Genomic DNA, 19,168 nt, shown 5'->3' on the forward strand with positions numbered 1-19,168 from the left:
CAGGAGAGCGAAGCGCAGAAGAGTGACACCAGGGAAGGACCACAGCATATGGGCTATCTCCCTGTGGAGGGCAGATTCCCGGTAGCTGGAAGACCAAGGTTGTGTCAGACTCTAGGAGGCACTGCAGAAACCAGCAGGACAGCTGGATTATTACACGTAACCTGTCCGCCCTAATACCCAGGAGACACAGTGGCACATACAGCCCGGGTCGTGATAGAGAACCTATAAAAAGGCTCGAGCCACCTGTCATACGGGTTTGTGTCCTAACCTTCATGGAGGACAGAGAGAATAATGAGGACCTTGCCAGAAGCCAAAGGCAGCAAGGGACTACAACATCACCGCGCTAATAGGAAGGCTTCTAACTCCACCTGGTAAAGGGGACTCTGAACTTGCTTTCAAGCTGGCCAGACCCTGCTTGTTCCTGTGATCTGGTGCCCTGGACTGTGGATACTGAAGTCTCCAGTAAACCAGGTAAAGAGACTGCACACCTGTGTACTCCGTTTCTTTATACACTACCCACCATCACCAGCTACACACTGGGAGCCCTAGGGACCTACTTCACCTGTGGGAAGTTATACCATCTAGCTGCCATAACATCACCCCAGTGGACCCCTTTAAGCAGCATCAGTCCCCTCTGACCAAATACCACAGGTGGCGTCACAAACACAAACTTTATTCAATTCCCTTTACATGGGTGCCCAGGGCCACAGACCGGGTCGCCGCCACCGTGACACATCCCCATAATAACTGGACCCCGTACCGAGTACCCAGCCCTGGCAGTTAACTCATTTTTGGAGTCACGAACAAGATGGACCGACCCTGAGAATCGGGTCATGTGCGCCTAAGAGACTGTGCCTAACTGTGATTTATTGAGAAACTGTGAATTGTGAAATACTGCCAAAACCGCCACCATTACAGCACCATGTGGAGTGCAGGAGGAGTGGGGTGTGTCGTCGTTGGTGGAACTTGGAAAAACAGCGCAAAAGTAGTGGCCGCCCCCATAGATTTTACTATGTCCGAGAGATCTGTCCATCCCCAAGAGAAGTCCGCCTCCTGATCTGGGATGGCGGAGGTGAGAAGAGAAGGAACCGCCCACAGAAAGAGGCAGAGAAGGAACAGCAAGGAGACGTGGCCGAGAACCTGGTTGGCAACATGGAGAGCGGAGGTCACCCGGAGGAGGGGGAGAAAGCCAGCAGCTGCCCCAGCCAATGGGAGAAAGAAGAGGACCGGCCATCACCAATGAACCTGAAGATTCTTAGCGCAGAAATGGAGGAGCTGTGCTGTTAGTTCCGACAGTCCTGGTTCTGCGCAGCCGCAAAAGCAGGGAGCATCAGCGGAGCCAGCTTCCAGAATCCCAGCCTGCGACTGAGGAGCCCGGCACCGAAGAAGATCGACCCTACCCTGGTAGCCGAGGACACCCAGATAGGGCTCGTAGATGCCCCGCCACCCCTACCACCCGGCCAGGTGTGCAGTCTGACCGAGTGGGAGCGGTCCTGGGAGATAGTAGTACATACCTCTGAAGCCCCGTTGTAACCGACGAGAGAGGCCCAGGCTGAGGGAGAACACCTGGAAGTAATCAGCCAGAAGGAGAACTGTCAGCAGCAGGCGCGCAAACAGGAGCAGGAGGACAGGGAGTGGGACCTCCAAAGCAGGGCTGCTGTAATAATTATGTAGGTACTAAGGAATCTGATAGCATGGGATAAAACCAGTCTGAGAGCAAAGCTGCAGAAAATGTTGTATTTAAACAAAACAGAAATGCAAACAGAACTAACACAGATCCCGCAATTGTAACGAGGTGCTCAGCACAATATGGTAAACAGGAAAGCAAACAGAACACAGATATTCCTGCAATTGTAACGAGGTGCTCAGCACAATATGGTAATCACAGCACAGTGAATAGCGGGATGCGACCGCTTATATGAACCAGTCCAGCAAGGATATGATGTGGGAGCAAACAAGACACTTGACAAGGAAGTCCAGTAGGTTATTAGAGGAAATGCACACAGTACTTAAACTTGGGAATCCAGCAGAAGTGAAGTAGAAATGCACACAGTACTTAAACGAAGAAGTCCAGCAAAACTTGATCATACGTGCGCACAGCACTTGTTTGTGGAAGTTCAATAATATGCAGGTGGTGCATTGAGCATGAAGTCCTGGTGAAAAAGGATGAAGGGAAAAAGAGGGAGAGCACTATCTAAGCATAGTAGATGAGTAAAAACTCTCTTGGTGAGAAAAGCAACACTAGAATCTTGCTCACCTGGTGTGGTTGTGCAAAGAGGCACAACACTGGGAAAAGTTTCGCAACCAAGGGAAATCCTTTCACAGGTGCGCTGCCAGTCACAGCAGTTCCAGAGGTGAGATGCAGCTGAAAGGGGTGAGGCAGACCACCGAGTAATGAGTAGTTGAAGCAGGGAGTTCCCCAGACCACAGGCAGAAGCTTAGGAGCCAGCAGCACAAAAAACTCAGGCACAGAACACCACATGACTTGGACTTAAATAATCAGGACAGACAGGAAGCTCCATGACAGGGTGAGATCCAAGACTCCATCTTGGATCAGGGCGAACAGGAACAAAGGAAGTCCAGAATCCTTACAGCTGCAAAGGAAAAAGATCTGCAGGCTAAAGCTCAGGCCATGAGGGCAAGCCATGAGGACAGGGGCCCAAGGAGACATGGGACTGTAGTGGCATTCCGCATCAAAACCGGCTGGGGATCCATTAAAGAACTTGGTGTGCAACAGGAGGCATCCATCACCAGGCATGATGTAGAACTCCACTTGTTAGAAGGACACCCGGACAGGGACCTCTACCCAGGAGACCGCATTACTTACACCAGGCACTGGAGAGATAAGGGGTGGTATGCCCTTCACATGCACAAATGTGCCCCAAAAGGACCTAGGTCACCTGCAAGTGACCCACAGCCACAGCCAGTAACCTCGCCTAAATCACCAGCACCATTACCTGGCAAGGTAAACCCTGCACCTGCCCCCAGCAAAGCACAAATCATCACATGTTCTAAAGCTACTCAAACTGCAGTACAACAGAATTCAAAATGCACACAAACTCCCATCGTGGGTACTGATGAGCTATACGTTGTGCCTGGCATATGCTTGAACTCCCGGTTAGGAGATTGTAATGTGCCACCCTGGAAAAAGAAAAATTGAATCTGCAAGACAAAATGACTGCTGAACTTTAAAGTTGTTTAAGTTTGAAGAGTTTGATTAACCTGTCAAGGCTTTTGCATTTAGAGTTCATTTGTTTCAAAAACACTGAGGTCACGGACAGTGAATGGTCCACAAACTTTCATGTAAATAGTTGTCGTTTCTTTAGGTGCTTTCTACTGGTTTTACAAAGAACCTTTAAAGAAACTGTTCCCATTGTTGCCTTAAATGTTGATTTGTTTCTGAGACCTGAAGCATAAAACCGTCTGGCGTGGCTGAACATCGAGTCTGGATATACGCCTTGTAGCCCGCCAAGTCTGCGTTGGGGGTTTATGACGGATCCCTCGCATCGTTGCTGCTGTTATACAGCAATTGACTTGAGTATTAATTGCACAATTAAATGCACTACCTCAATATACAGAATGTTGAAATTGTTGTACTTTAAGATAGTGAAAATGTTTAGTAGAGAGCTGATATAGTATAGCTAAAGTATGCAGATAGTATTAAATATGATAGTGAGAGTTTGAAAAGTAAAAGTAGTGATGAAGACTTTGCACTTTAATTAAAGAGGGTGTTAAAAATAGTATACCTGTAAGGGTAGTCATCGTTCCACAGTATAGTATAGTAAAGTTCTATATTTTTGAAAAGTTATTTTATACCTTATAATAAAGTTATGTGACGTTTAAAGATTAATTACCTCCCATAAAGGGAAGCAAACGTTTTCATAACCTGTTGAAATGCATTTCCCAAAATGTATTGTGCCAGTGTGCAGTCATCAGTGATGCGGTATCCACCGTTGACTAGCGGTGGATACCGCGTCACTGATGACTGCACTCTGGCACCCCCACCCACCCAGGTACTATCTTATACAGGCTCCATGCCCAGCGCCTAGTGCATGATCAGACACATTTAATGTGACTATGGTGTCACTCCTATTATCGCACTGAACGCGATTAACCATTATACTGCAGTCCGTTACTGATGAAGGTCAGTGAGGCTGAAACGTCTATATTATTTTCTGGCTGCATTAAAAAAATCCAAAAATATTCTAGAAGTTGAGTGCCAAGTTCTCTTTATTATTACACGTAACTTGTCCACCCTAATACTCAGGAGACACAGTGGCACATAGAGCCTGGGTCGTGATAGAAACCCTATAAAAAGGCTCGAGCCACCTGTCTTATGGGTTTGTGTCCTAACCTTCATGGAGGACATAGAGAATTGTGAGGACCTTGCCAGAAGCCAAAGGCAGTAAGGGACTACAACACCACCGCGCTAGTAGTAAGGCTTCTAACTCCACCTGGTAAAGGGGACTCTGAACTTGCTTCCAAGCCGGCCGGACCCTGCCTGCCCTGTGATCTGGTGCCCTGGACTGTGGATACCTGAAGTCTCCAGTAAACAGGTAAAGAGACTATACACCTGTGTCCTCCATTTCTTTGTACACTACCCACCATCACCAGCTACACACCAGGAGCCCTGGGGACCTACTTCACCTGTGGGAAGTTATACCATCTAGCTGCCATAACATCACCCCAGTGGACCCCTTTAAGCAGCGTCGGTCCCCTCTGACCGAATACCACAGATGGCGTCACGAACACAAACTTTATTCAATTCCCTTTACATGGGCACCCAGGGCCACAGACCGGGTCGCCGCCACCGTGATACATCCCCTTAAGTACCAGACCCGGTACCAAGTACTCCACGGCCCTGGCGGGTGACTCAAACCCACACCAGTTTTTCATTTATTTATTTATTTATTTATAGCATAGGCGGCAGGTGAGGAATACTCCCATCAGCCGCTTCTGCGCTCACTGTTATTAGCGGCAGCAGGTGTAGGCTGATGGGAGTAATAGTCCCATCAGCTGCCACCTTCTGTCATTTTTCTCACTTGGAAATAACTCTCATCATTCTCCCCTGCTCGCGCTGATCACTGGCAAAGCAGGGGAGACTGATGTGAGCCGTCTTCAGCACCCGGCCCCGGTACGTGTCACACGGATGACATCCATGTGTTATCCGTGTGCAGGGTGTGTGGGATGTTTTGCTGCCCATGCTGACTTAAAAAAACGGACATGTCAACGTGCTTTGCCCACATACTGACATGTACACAGACCCATTAACTTGAATGGATCTACGTGTGTAAGTGTCTCCGGTATGTGTGAAAACTGTCACCACATGTGACGTGTGAAAGAGGTCTAAGGTGGGCATGATGTACTTCCAATCCATTCGCTCAAGCCCCTTTTCCAGGGATTGCTGGGGACCCCTAGTGATCGGGAAGCTATCCCTGGACAACACCTTTTAGAAGGGTGTCTAAAAAAGGAGCTTTCTCTTTTTACGAACCCTTTAAAAAAGACTGGCTGTAAAGATATGATCATTTCTAGCATGCCACGGAATCCAAGAGCACTGGATTTAGTCAAATTTCACTTCCAAGAATTAGAAAATACCTTGACGTCCACCCCCATATTCACCAGAGGATTTTGGTTTCTGACAGCCTTTGACTAATGTATGGATATCGATTCAACACGACGAACAAAGCCGATCTTTCATCTTCATTGGGATGAATTATGTATTTCTGTGATTTCTACATTTCTCTGTAATGTTATATATTTATTTCATACCATGCAGATTCCTCAGCTACATTGTTAGTATTCATACAATTTAGACATCATTACAATTTGAATGTGATACCGTAGCGGGCTGCCATGCATATAAAAATCCTCGGAGAGCAGCAGCAATGACCTATGCTTCCTACTGAATAAGTTGGAGAGTAAATCAGCTTTGTTTATCCCCAGCTATTCTTTCTTTTTACTTTATTTTCCAGCTGCCTTAATTATCATCACAGTCCACAGTTTATTATTTTTTTTTTTTTCCTTTTGTAATTTCTGTTTCTCTCGCATCTGTCACTGACGGGTGAGTGTAGAAAACTCATCTCTGATTGTTTCCGGTCTATTTTACATTTTTTTTTAATCCAAACTGTGATAGGATTGATGGATGGCTCTTTCACTGTATTTAAAGAAGAACTGTCCATAGCGGGAGTGATTTTATAATAACAAAATATTTATAAACTGTGAAGCCAACTAACAGCACATCGTGTGGTGAGACAATGTATTGCAAGTAAAATGTATAATTTTTGTCTAGATACATTATGATAACTAGATCAATTAATGGGCAGCCTAAGCAGCTGCCCAGGTCTGAATTTCCTTGTGGGGGTTTGCACTGAATCATAGTTCCCATCTTTTAATTTGCAATTGTGCAGGCATTTTTGGATTGTTCAATCCAATAGATAAGAGCAGATAGTATTTACCCTTCTTGATCCTGGGCTTTTATTAATGCATTAGGTCCTGACACCAGACAGAATCAGGACCTAAAATATGACACTGGATCTAGTGAAGCCATGGCCAGACCGGGAGAGGAGCTTAGGACTTAGGAGTGAGGGGGATTGGTAAAAAAGTCAGAAATATGGGTACCAGTTGGGCTTACTTGGGGATCTGATATTAAGGTAATGGTTTTGGGTCTGAACTATTAAATGGGCCTGGTCTGGGGTGTACATTCATTTTTGAGTCTGGTCTGGGGGTCTTCAGATTACTTTTCTGTGTTTTGAGGTGTTCATTAATTTTGAGGTCTGAATTAATAAATGGGTCTGATCTTGGATCTGCATAAAATTAGGAGTAAAGTCTTTTTCAGTCTTAGATTAGGATTAAGGTCCGGGGTCTCCATATACTGGTATATCAAAATCTGGTTTTGTGTGTTGAATTAGGGGTCTAGTCTTGGGTCTAAAGTTAACTTTTGGGTTATGAAATTAGAGGTTTGGTGTGGGAATTTAAGATTACAGAATTCCGTTAATCTGGTTGACTGGATGGCTTGAGTCTAAGATTATAAAGGAGACCGATCTAGATACATGAAATTGTCTGGGAATTAAATTTACTTGGGAGTATAGCCTTGTGTTTTCATTCTGCCTTAATTTATGGGTTTGGTCTTAGGACTGTCTTACTTTTTGGGTCAGGTTTGGGGGGTTTATTTAATATTCGGGTTTAAGGATGGAATAAATTGCCAGGTCTAGTCTTGGAACTGAATATGTTTGTGTGGCTATAGAGGATGGAGACGTGAAGGACCAAAGATGTTTCTTTAGCAAACTCAGAAAGCACTCTCTTCTTCCTGTAGGGGGCAATACTTTGGCAGATACACACTATGTCTGCACTGTCCAATCTCCAATTGGTGTTAGAGACGGGGGACATTTTAATTTTCCCTCTCGGAAACAAATAATCTACAACCCCCCTGACCTGAAGGAGATATATTATTTTGCAAAGCTTATATTAGTATGAAGCTATTTTACTGATGAGACAATTCTATAAAGCAAAAGTAACAGTTTCTCAAGATCAGATCTTCCAAGTTCTGAGCCAAAATTTTATGCTCAGACATTTTTGATTTCCATTAAGACACAACAAAATGTTAAATAAATACGGTTTATTTTACTAAAACTTCTATGAGCTTCTTGTGCTGTATAATGAGACAGGAGTAATCGCCGTACGTGGAACACTGCATGGGGTTTTTGTATTTAGCCGCTTATTGGTTTGCACCTCTGTAAATACTCAGAAATACAAACACATTGTCTTTGGGATTTGCTGCGTAAAGCAAGCCTGCGAAAGTCAGCCGTTCCTAAATACACAGGAGGATCCTCCGCATCTGTTATCATCTTCAATGGAGAATCAGCAGGATATTTAACTTCTAACGGAAACAGAGCAGTTTATTAAAATTGCAGATAATTATTTAATTAATTTTAACCCCTTGAAAGAGATAAGTGAATAAATTTGACTGGAATTTAATTCTACGCAAATTTTATAAAAATCCAAAATCGCAAAAATGTTTTCAATATGTTTGTTATTCACTTCTGGTAGGATTCAGTAATTTTGTGAAAAGTAAAGTGCAATCAATCAAAAGGTTAAAAAGAAAAAACAAGTACTTATACTCACCTCCATTCCTCACCATCACCTGTACGGCCCTAGTCATATCTTTTGATCTCTGTCGCTTGTCTTGAAAATTTCCAGGCCTCTCACACTGAGTTTAGACTTCCGGCTTGGATTTTGGCCACAGACAGTTCTGTGCAAGTTTGCAAAAGGTCACAGTGTCATGACATCATGATGTGCCCCATGACCTTGCGTGCGAATGTGCAGAACCATCCCGCATGCACAAGCGAATGGTCACATCAAGTTGTGATGTCATGACATTGTGACCTTTTGCAGCCTTGTGCAGGACCCTCCTGGTCAAAAATGGGAGACGGCAATCCTAGCTCAGTACCCGTGAATTAGAGTAAGGCTAGGTTCACATTGCGTTAGGGCAATCCGTTTAGCGCTAGCGCTAGTGGATTGCGCTAACGCAATGTTTATTTAGGGGCCGTGTTTGGGGTCGCGTTAACGTCCCCACTCTCGCAGATCCCCGATCTGCGAGAGCGGGGAACGGACCTCGGGCGCGCCGCGGACGCTGCAAGCAGCGTCCGAGGCGCGTCACAGAAGAACGGCACATCACTAGCGCAAGCCGAAAAAGGCACGCGCTAGTGATGCGCTGCAGGAGACATTTACATTGCTGTCAATGGGCACGCTAACGGACCCGTTGCACGGCGTTAATTGCGACATTTTCGCCGTGCAACGCTGTCCGTTAGCGTGCACACATTAACGCAATGTGAACCTAGCCTAATAATTGAGGCGCACATGTAATTGAGGTACATATGCTTGACTTCTGCTCCATTTGTTTTCTATGGGACTGCTGGAGAAAGTTAAGTACAACATTCGATGACTTTTATTTATGATAATACTCCTATAACAAAATTTACAGAATGTACAGAATGTTAAGGGTGGACACATCTGTACATGACCCCAAGTTCCAAAATCAGAAAGCTCAATGATCTTGAGGGAAAAGTGGCCACCTCATCTATATTTGCTAAAATTGCAGAAAAGGAGAACTTTTAGTAGGGCCACAGCACCATAAAAAGATCAATATGTCCAACCACCACCATATGGATGTCTATATATTGCAAAAAATGAGCAGCCAAGAACATCCATAAAAGAACAATTTGTCAAACCACCACCATCATTCGCAAGCCTATATATGGCATTAAACAAGCAGGTCTACAGCACCTAAGAGATAGAGCAATTTGTCCAATCACAACAATATGGATGTCTATAAATCACATACATTGGGGAAAATAAGTATTTCATACACTGACGATTTTGCAAGTTTTCCCACCTACAAAGAATGGAGAGGTCTGTAATTTTTATAGTAGGTAGTACACTTCACCTGTGAGAGACAGAATCTAAAAATAAAAACATAAAATCACATTGATTTTAAAATAATTAAATTGTATTTTATTGCATGAAATAAGTATTTGATCCCCTACCAACCAGCAAAAATTCTGGCTCGCACAGACCTGTTAGTTTTTCTTTAAGAAGCCCCCCTACTCTGCACTCATTACCTGTATTATATGTACTTGTTTGAGCTCATTATCGGTATAACAGACACCTGTTCACACACTCAATCACACTCCATCCTCACCACCATGGCCAAGACCAAAGAGCTGTTTAAGGACACGGGGACAAAATTGAAGACCTGCACAGGGCTGGGATGGGCTACAGGACAATAGGCAAGTAGCTTGGTAAGAACCCACAACTGTTTGCACAATTATTTGAAAATGGAAGAAACACAAGATGACTTTCAATCTTCCTCAATCTGGGGCTCCATGCAAAACCATGTCTTATGGGGTAAGGATGATTCTGAGAAAGGTCAAGAATCAGCCCAGAAATACACGGGATGACCTGGTCAGTAACCTGTAGAGAGCTGGGACCACAGTCTCAAACATTATCGTTAGTAACACACTACACCGTCATGGATTAAAATCCTGAATCTTCTGGAGAAGATCGGTATGGCGGAGTGGGACAAAATCCCTGCTGTAGTGTGTGCAAACTTGGTGAAGAACTATGGAAACGTCTGACCTCTGTAATTGCAAACAAAGATGTATGTACCAAATATTAAGTTCTTTTTTTCTATTGTATCAAACACTTCAGGCAATAAAATGCAAATTAATTATGTAAAAATCATACAATGTGATTTTCTGGATTTTATGTTTAGATTCTGTCTATCACAGGTGAAGTGTACCTACGATAAAAGGTACAGACCTCTCCATTCTATGTAAAGGGGAAAACGTGCAAAATCGGCAGAGTATGAAGTACTTATTTTCCCCACTGTACACTCACCATCACAGAGTACTGTTCAATATGCAGGTAATCAACATCAAAAGGAACAAGTAATTCTAATTTTCTTACCTCTTACTATAATACTAGTGGACTTCTTTGCTGGATTGCCAACATTGTTATTGGCGACACAACTGTAGGTCCCGGCATCTTCGGAGGTAATGGATGGTATCGTCAGTGTTCCACTATTTAGCACAGTCTTTTCTGAAAGATTTCCAATGGATCTAACCCAAGTCAATGTTGGTGTTGGCTCTCCACCAGTTGTGACACACACTAACGTTATTGTTTCACCCGGATTGACTACGATGGGATCTTCCACCATAAGTTTAATTGATGGAGATGCTGAAAATGGAGAGAGAGAAATGAAAGTTAGGTACATCACTGGAAATGGTGGATCCTTTATGTAAATTTCTAAGTTTAATGATCCAAGTAAACAAAACTCTCATGAAGACCACTTCTTTGAAGACACTACTCATCATGTAGACCACATTTTTGTGAATTCAAATTCCCATATATTTTTTTATTTTCATAATAAAAGCTTTCACTTTTTAAATGTAAAATAAAGCAATCTACAAAGCTCGAATTTCATGGTGGTGTAGAGAGAATACGATGGTGGATTTTGTGATAAGACTTTTCAACAATCTCATGAAACGTTGTTGCATTAAACCTATATATAGAAGGTACCATGAAACTATTTGACCAATTGACCCACTAACTTCAAAGAAGGTAAAATTAATGTATCCCCACCTTCTCCTTTGATTGAGATCCTGTCCATTGGGACTTTCATGGAGCTTCATTAAGCTTCCAAAGCAAAGCATCTATTCAAAGGTCTTTATCATGTGTAATGTCAATTTCAAGTGGGTTGGTGCAAAGCCCACCAGATTTGGTCTGTAGTAAAAATAAATTCACTGGTGTGGAGAATCCTGCTTCCTCTTTATACATAAGAATAATTTCATATCAGTGATATAAATGACTGCATTGAATGTTTCAATATCAGTTATACTTTCATTTACAGACCCGTTCACAAAATCAGATAATAACAGTGGCATTTTTTCAATAGGTGCCACAAAAAATGAAGAATAAATGGGCACTGAAAAAAAGAGAATGAAATAGCAATTACAACCTTTTAGAACAGTATTAAAATAGCTTCTTCGGCAGAGTGTGACAGCAATTATAGATCATGGAAATGGTGAGTGCCCTGGATATTTCACAGCACTAAGGAGCATATAGTCTTTTTTGGAAGCATGTCAAAATACTGGGGGATGAGGCTATATGGTATATATGGCTCCATATCAAAACAAATGTCCGATACATCAAATTACTAGTTGAGTACGATTTATTATTTTCGGTTATTAGCCACATTAGGGTGGGGAGAGGGTTACTGTAGTGTTGTCCAAGACGTCTTACAATAATGGCGCTTTCCACTTGTAGATTTCTGACCTCTTCTTACCCAACACTGTGATAAAATAATAAAGTCAGATGGTACTCACCCTCCCCAGATCCAGGGTTGGTTTCCTGCTGTTGGTCTCTGTGTACTGGTTGCAGTGATGAAATCTTGATTACAGTAGACATCACCACTGCAGCCAGTCAATGAGCTCAGTGGCTGGTGCAATCTACATTGGTAGAGCAGCTGAGCTCAGTGATTGGCTGCAGTCGTAATGTATGTTGTAGCCATGATGTCATTGCTGCAGCTAGTGCAGAGAGACCGACATAAGTGTAGAGCTGACTCCAGACCCAGGAAAGGTGAATACTATCCGATTTTATTATTTCAATATGGCATTGGCCAGTAGAGGCCAGATGTCTATACCTGGAAAACCCCTTTACATGCACAAAATATAGGAAGACAAAAGGCAAAAATGTCCAGGGGTATTCACTAACCAAGGGCCACCAACACCCTGGTCAAGTCAATTTTCAGCAACTACAATCATCTAATGACTGAAAACCAGGGCGCTGTATAGCATTACTATTTGGGTACTTTTTGCAGAATACCACATATCACAGCAAATCCTTCTGGGAGCAACTGCATGATTTTCCATAAAGCTACGTACCATACCCTTCCTCTTTCATGATCCTTCCATATCCCCTCCTTCACTTCCATTCAAGAAACCATCCTCAGTAAAGTTTCATGGGCCTTGACAACTTTTCTGGGAGTCCAGAAGGTTTCCCCTTTTTTTTTCCCTGAACCTCTTGAATGCTCTTTTGAGAGTTTTCAAGCATGATGTGTAATGGTGGTATTTTTGAACACTGTAGAGAACATTTTTCCAAGGGGCATACAAAAACCATGGCTCCATCATGTCTCACATCAGTCATCTCTGCAGTTGCTTCAATGGCAGGGTGCTTTTTCCTTTGCTTGCATAATTATGGTTTCTTTGACACTGTGTCCATAGTTTAGGCATGAAGAGGCCAAGAGGTTTACCACAATTCATCTTTATGTGCTAAAGTTTAATTACTTTGTTTTGATTTGGTCTAGAATAGAAATTAGCTTAATGATTCTCCTAAAATCCTCCCTTATTTTCCATCTGTCTTTTAGATTCCACTGCAATGATTTATAGAAAGGATGAAATGGATCAGTCAGGACAGAAGCACATATTGTAGAAATGAGTAATTGTTGGTCACACATTAGATGTCAGGGCTTTGACGTCTTCATGTTGACTTAAGAACCTCATAATCACCAATTATGTTGTTAATGAAATTCAACCAAAGTAGGGCTAGAGTTTGGGAAGGGATACCTTCGTTGATATGTTTGGTGTTCCATTCCATTCATTCTCATGATTTGTGAGGGTCTTAGAAGTTAGATTCTGTTCATAGAGACGCCACGGCTATGACAGAACTGTAATGTAATGAAGACATTTGAAAAAATTGAAGTCCAACCCCTCCATTCTACAATCATTGATAGAAAACTAGGCATTGATTTCGTGATCATTGCTTATTCTTCTATTCAGCACCATGTATTTTGTCTATGTGTGGGCTCAAACTGATAATTAAGGGTGAAGGCTTATTCTCAGGATCTGTGAGGGCCTTGAAAGTTAGACTACCACCAAAGGGGAATATTCCTTTGAAAAGGATTGTCTCTGAAAGTCAACTTCTGTTTATGCAGAAGCCAAATCTATGGCGGAAATGTAATGTGAAACCCACAACAAAAAATAAGAGTTTAAAAACAATAATTCTAGCTGCTGTAACACAAACAGGTTGGAGGCTTCAACATGGTAATCAAGTGGTAGAAGAAAGCTGGTGATATGCGCTGTTGATACAGGTAAATTGGCCTATAGAAAAAGCATCATATGGGAAAGTGGACCCCATGTGTATCGTCACAGGAGGTGGCTTCCTTAGGGGTAACGTTCAGTGGCTAGACCAGTGCTTTACATACCAAACTCAAGGGTGATGGTAAGAGTCCTGAAAGTCATTCAAATACATCACAGCCCAAGTCCGCCATTCTGTTGCTGCCAGTAGAAAGCTAAAAAGTGAGTTTCCTATAATTTATTCTTCTTTTCAGCACCATGGACATCTTCTATAAATGAGCTTTCAAATGATTGTGGGATGGTTTATTCCAAGGATTGGTAAGGGTCATAGAAGTCAGACTCCTAGAAGTCAGGATTGCCTTTCCAAAGGGATTGTCTGCCAAAGAAGACCTCTGTTTGGGCCAGTGTTTCCCAAACTCCAGTCCTCGCGGCCCACAACAGGTCATGTCTTCAGGATTTCCTTAGTACTGTACAGATGGTGGAAATATCTTCAAGGCATCAGGAATTCTCTCACCAGGGAAATATTAAGGAAATCCTGAAAACATGACCCATGGGGGTCTGTGAGGACAGGAGATTGGAGAACAGTGGTTTAGACCAAAGACATGGTTTTGGCAGAAATGTAATGCAACTACAACCCAAGTCCTCTGTTCCGTAGTTGCTAGTCGAAAACTAAGCAGTTAATTTGCTATCACTTAGTCATCTTTTCTACACCATGAACAGTGTCCATACATGAGTTCACTGATAATCAAGAGTGATGGTTCATTCTCAGGATTGGTAAAGATCTTAGAATCAGACTCCCACCAGTCTAGAATGCTCCTGAAGACCATGTCTGTTTAGTCTGAAGCCATGGTTTTGGCAGAAATGTAATATTAAATGTAGTTAATTGAGGAAATTACAGCACAAGTCCTTCATCCTATAGCCACCAGTGAAAAAACTTGGCAATGAGTTTTGTATTACTGCTTAGTTTTCATTATCTGTGTGATAATCGAGAGTACTGGAAGTTGCAGTCGCATCAGTAGGGAATATCTCTCAAATGGGATTATCTCCTGAAGACAACCTCTGTTTGTAAATTGAAGTCAAAACCATTGTCAAAATGTAATATAATATTACATGTAGCCATCTGAATAAATTGCAACCCAAATCTTCCATTCTTCCGTAGCCGCCATTAGAAAACTATGCATTGAGTTTGTATTACTGGTTAGTCTTCTTTTTGGTGCCAATGACATTTCTATATGTGATAATCAAAGATGATGCTAGAGAGATTGAGGGGACAATACAAGCGCAATAGGGTCTTATCTGATGAACAAAAGGATATAGAAATTAAAGTAATTAAAGTAACTGCTAATCTCGTGAGGATTGAAACCCACAAGAAAGAATAAAGGTACCTTCACACTGAACAACTTAACAACGATAACGATAGCGATCCGTGACGTTGCAGTGTCCTGGATAGCGATATTGTTGTGTTTGACACGCAGCAGCGATCAGGATCCTGCTGTGATATCGTTGGTCGGAGCTAGAAGGCCAGCACCTTATTTCATTGCTGGATCACCCGCTGACATCGCTGAGTCGGCGTGTGTGACGCGGATTCAGCGATGTCTTCACTGGTAACCAGGGTAAACATCGGGTTACTAAGCGTAGGGCCGCGCTTAGTAACCCGATGTTTACCCTGGTTACCAGTGTAAATGTAAAAAAAAAACCACTACATACTTACATTCCAGTGTCTGTCGGGTCCCCCGGCATCTGCTTCCCTGCACTGTGTCAGCACCGGCCGGCCGTAAAGCAGAGCACAGCGGTGACGTCACCGCTCTGCTTTAGGGCCGGCGCTTACACAGTGCAGGGAAGCGGACGCCGGGGGACGCGACAGACACCGGAATGTAAGTATGTAGTGTTTGGGTTTTTTTACATTTACACTGGTAACCAGGGTAAACATCGGGTTACTAAGCGCGGCCCTGCGCTTAGTAACCCGATGTTTACCCAGGTTACCCGGGGACTTCGGCATCGTTAAGGCCCCGTCTCACATAGCGAGATCGCTGCTGAGTCACAAGTTTTGTGACGCAACAGCGACCTCCATAGCGATCTCGCTATGTGTGACACGTACCAGCGATCAGGCCCCTGCTGCGAGATCGCTGGTCGTGTCGGAATGGCCTGGACCTTTTTTTGGTCGTTGAGGCCCCACTGACATCGCTGAATCGGTGTGTGTGACACCGATCCAGCGATGTCTTCACTGGTAACCAGGGTAAACATCGGGTTACTAAGCGCAGGGCCGCGCTTAGTAACCCGATGTTTACCCTGGTTACCAGCGTAAATGTAAAAAAAAACAAACAGTACATACTCACATTCTGGTGTCCAGGTCCCTTGCCGTCTGCTTCCTGCTCTCACTGACTGCCGGCCGTACAGTGAGAAGTGAGAGCACAGCAGTGATGTCACCGCTGCGCTCTCGCTGTACGGCGGCTCAGTGAGAGCAGGAAGCAGACGGCAAGGGACCTGGACACCGAAAGGCGAGTATGTACTGTTTGTTTTTTTGGTAACCAGGGTAAACATCGGGTTACTAAGCGCGGCCCTGCGCTTAGTAACCCGATGTTTACCCTGGTTACCCGGGTGCTGCAGGGGGACTTCGGCATCATTGAAGACAGTTTCAACGATGCCGAAGTCGTTCCCCTGATCGTTGGTCGCTGGAGAGAGCTGTCTGTGTGACAGCTCCCCAGCGACCACACAGCGACTTACCAACGATCACGGCCAGGTCGTATCGCTGGTCGTGATCGTTGGTAAATCGCTTAGTGAGACGGGGCCTTAAGTCACTGGAGAGCTGTCTGTGTGACAGCTCTCCAGCGACCACACAACGACGAAACAGCGATGCTGCAGCGATCGGCATCGTTGTCTATATCGCTGCAGCGTCGCTTAATGTGACGGTACCTTAAGAGTTTGAAAACAATAATACCAGCTGCTATAACACAAACAGGTTGAAAGCTTCAAAAGTGGTAGAAGAAAGCTAGTGATATGCGCTGTTGGTACAGGTAAATTGGCTTATAAAAAAAAGCATCATATGGGAAAGAGGACCCTCTGTGTATAGCCACATGAGGTGGCTTCCTCAGGGATATCATCAGTATCCCATCAGTAAAGAATACCACTATAATTGGATTATCTCCTTAAGAAATCCCCTGTTTATAGACTGAAGTCTGAAGACTGAAGTTAAGACCATAGCCGAAATGTAATATAATATTGCATTTAGAAATTTCCATTCTATAGTCACCATTAGAAAAAGAGTTTGAGTTTGATATCACTTGGTCTATGGTGCTGAAAAGAAGACTGTCTATACATGAGCTCACTGGTAATCAAAATTTATGGTTCATTCTCAGGATTGGTAAACATTCTAGAAATCAGACTCCCACCAGTCCAGAATATTCCTCTAAGGGGATTGTCTTCTGAAGATCGTGTCTGTGTAGAGTGAAGCCACAGCTATGGCAGAAATGTAATTTTACATGTAGCTATTCATATATAAATTACAACCTAAGTCCTCCACTCTGTAACCACCAGTAGAAAAACAGAAAGAAACAGAAAACTGAGCCGGAGTAGCCACCAGTAGACAATTAGGCAGTTTGCTATCACAGCTAGGTTATCTTTTCAGAACTATCTACAGTGTCCATACATGTAGTATTTCTAAGAATCGAGGGTGAGGGCTCTATTTATTGAGGCTCCTGAAAAATTTACTAGATGACTGTCCATGAAATTGTCTTTCTTCTCCATTTTTTTGCACAAACTGAGGTTCTTCTTTAGAGGATGAACTAAAGAAAATGATCGGTTTATGGAGTTCCTCCCTGACTTGGGCCAGGAGATTAGGTGACATGAACCAACAATAGAAGACTGGTTACCATTTTTTTTATAATGTCCCCTTATAGATTTATAAGGTGTGGAGTTAAGTGGCAAATTTAATTGACCTGTAAGTTCCAGAAGAGAAAATCTTACCCCATAGATTTTCCCACCTGCTTACATTTACTATATACTATTGTTAATCGAACCCTATAGTAATGAATTTGTAATAAAAAAAGTAGTTGACCCGGGAATATTGGTAACGCAGATTGTGGCTGTTACCCATGAATGACATTGCTTTTCACGTCTAGTTTTCGTATATTGAGAAGTAGTTGTTATCAATTCCATGAAAGATCGTCTGTCGTCTTCACTTGAATGATTAACACATTTATTTTAGCCGCTGCAGCTTAAATACTGCCAAAGAGGAATGTAATTCTCCGGGCTAAGATTCTGCAGTATTGTATTGGAAAGATTATGACCTTGAGCAATTGTATTATCTGACGGCTGAGTCTCCTTTGTAGGGATGTGTTCTGTGCTATTTTGATTATTTTAACTTTATCCTCCTCATAGCCATTATTATATAAGAGACAGAAGCATTACAAAGATTAAGTTCTAAAATTCAGGTCAATAAAGCCCATGCAAATATCTGAACACCGCTATTATCTTCGAGTGGTCCCAATGTACAGATGTGCCATTCAGTTAACATGACTTATCGAGAAATGGGATTTTTTTTTTTTTAAAGAGATGATTGATTGGAACAATCTAAAGTTCCGAAGGGTTAATACATCCTAAATAAAGGGGTCTTTACGCATTTTTATATATTAACAGCCAACTCTCAAAATGTGATCTGTAGGAATCCATTCATCACTTCAACTGTACAGCCAATCCATTTCTACCAACATTTTTATACAAGGACTACAATTTCTCATGACTCAATTAAATGCAATATATGATTGTGACATGCAAATAAAACTCTCAACAGGCTGCAATTCCCATACCAACCACTGAGTGACTATATGCAGACACATACAGCATAAACATCTCCCACCAGAGTACCACAAAATCATGTTCAATGCTAGCACTTAAGATATGTTGAGCCAAAAGAAAAGATAAGAAAGGACTCATCCACTATGTCTGATACTGAAGCAGAGCAATGTTCACTTCCATATACTGTATGCCTTGAGAACTTCATACCTTTGCCTGTGTGTTCTATACAACAATCCATTTGGCACCATATAGCACCGCATTCCTTAAATATAGCATCATCTAATGATGAACTTATCATAGTGTCATTGAAAAAACAGCTTCTTTTTATATGCCCTTTAAGTGCATATAGGCTGCATAAAGAGACTACTTCATAAAATGTGCTACTCTTTTGGGTATTGTGACTAAAGAATTAATATTTTCAGAGTTAGTAATTTGTGCCGCAGATTACAAACAAAATTGGAGAGCTAATAACAAAGAGCAGCCCTTGAGTTCGTAGATCTGCCCTACAATGTGTAGAATATTTAGAATGCACAAGGTTTAAAAGTGGCAACTTAAAAGGAACTGTATTCTATAGCATTGTCTAATAGCATGTCATGTTACCCAACAGAAATTTCCAATGATTCGTGGAGAGACAAAGACCCACCACCACTTCTTGTCCAGAGACAAAGACCTTACAGCACTTCCAACATAGAGACAAAGACCCACCCCCACTTCCTGTACAAAGACAGACTCCCCCTCACTTC

General features: G+C 42.7%; 1 protein-coding gene across 3 annotated transcripts in view; it reads right to left on the reverse strand.

Annotated features, from left to right (window-relative positions):
• Window positions 1-19,168, reverse strand: part of MDGA2 (MAM domain containing glycosylphosphatidylinositol anchor 2) — a 939,656-nt gene that overhangs the window by 395,116 nt on the left and 525,372 nt on the right. For all 3 annotated transcript variants that reach the window (XM_077267305.1, XM_077267304.1, XM_077267303.1), the window contains exon 6: window positions 10,465-10,734. In XM_077267305.1, the coding sequence (XP_077123420.1) occupies window positions 10,465-10,734 (270 nt within the window). The remainder of the gene's footprint in view (window positions 1-10,464; window positions 10,735-19,168) is intronic.

The sequence above is a fragment of the Ranitomeya variabilis genome, chromosome 1, assembly GCF_051348905.1.
Source record: "Ranitomeya variabilis isolate aRanVar5 chromosome 1, aRanVar5.hap1, whole genome shotgun sequence".
NCBI classification, from domain to species: domain Eukaryota; kingdom Metazoa; phylum Chordata; class Amphibia; order Anura; family Dendrobatidae; genus Ranitomeya; species Ranitomeya variabilis.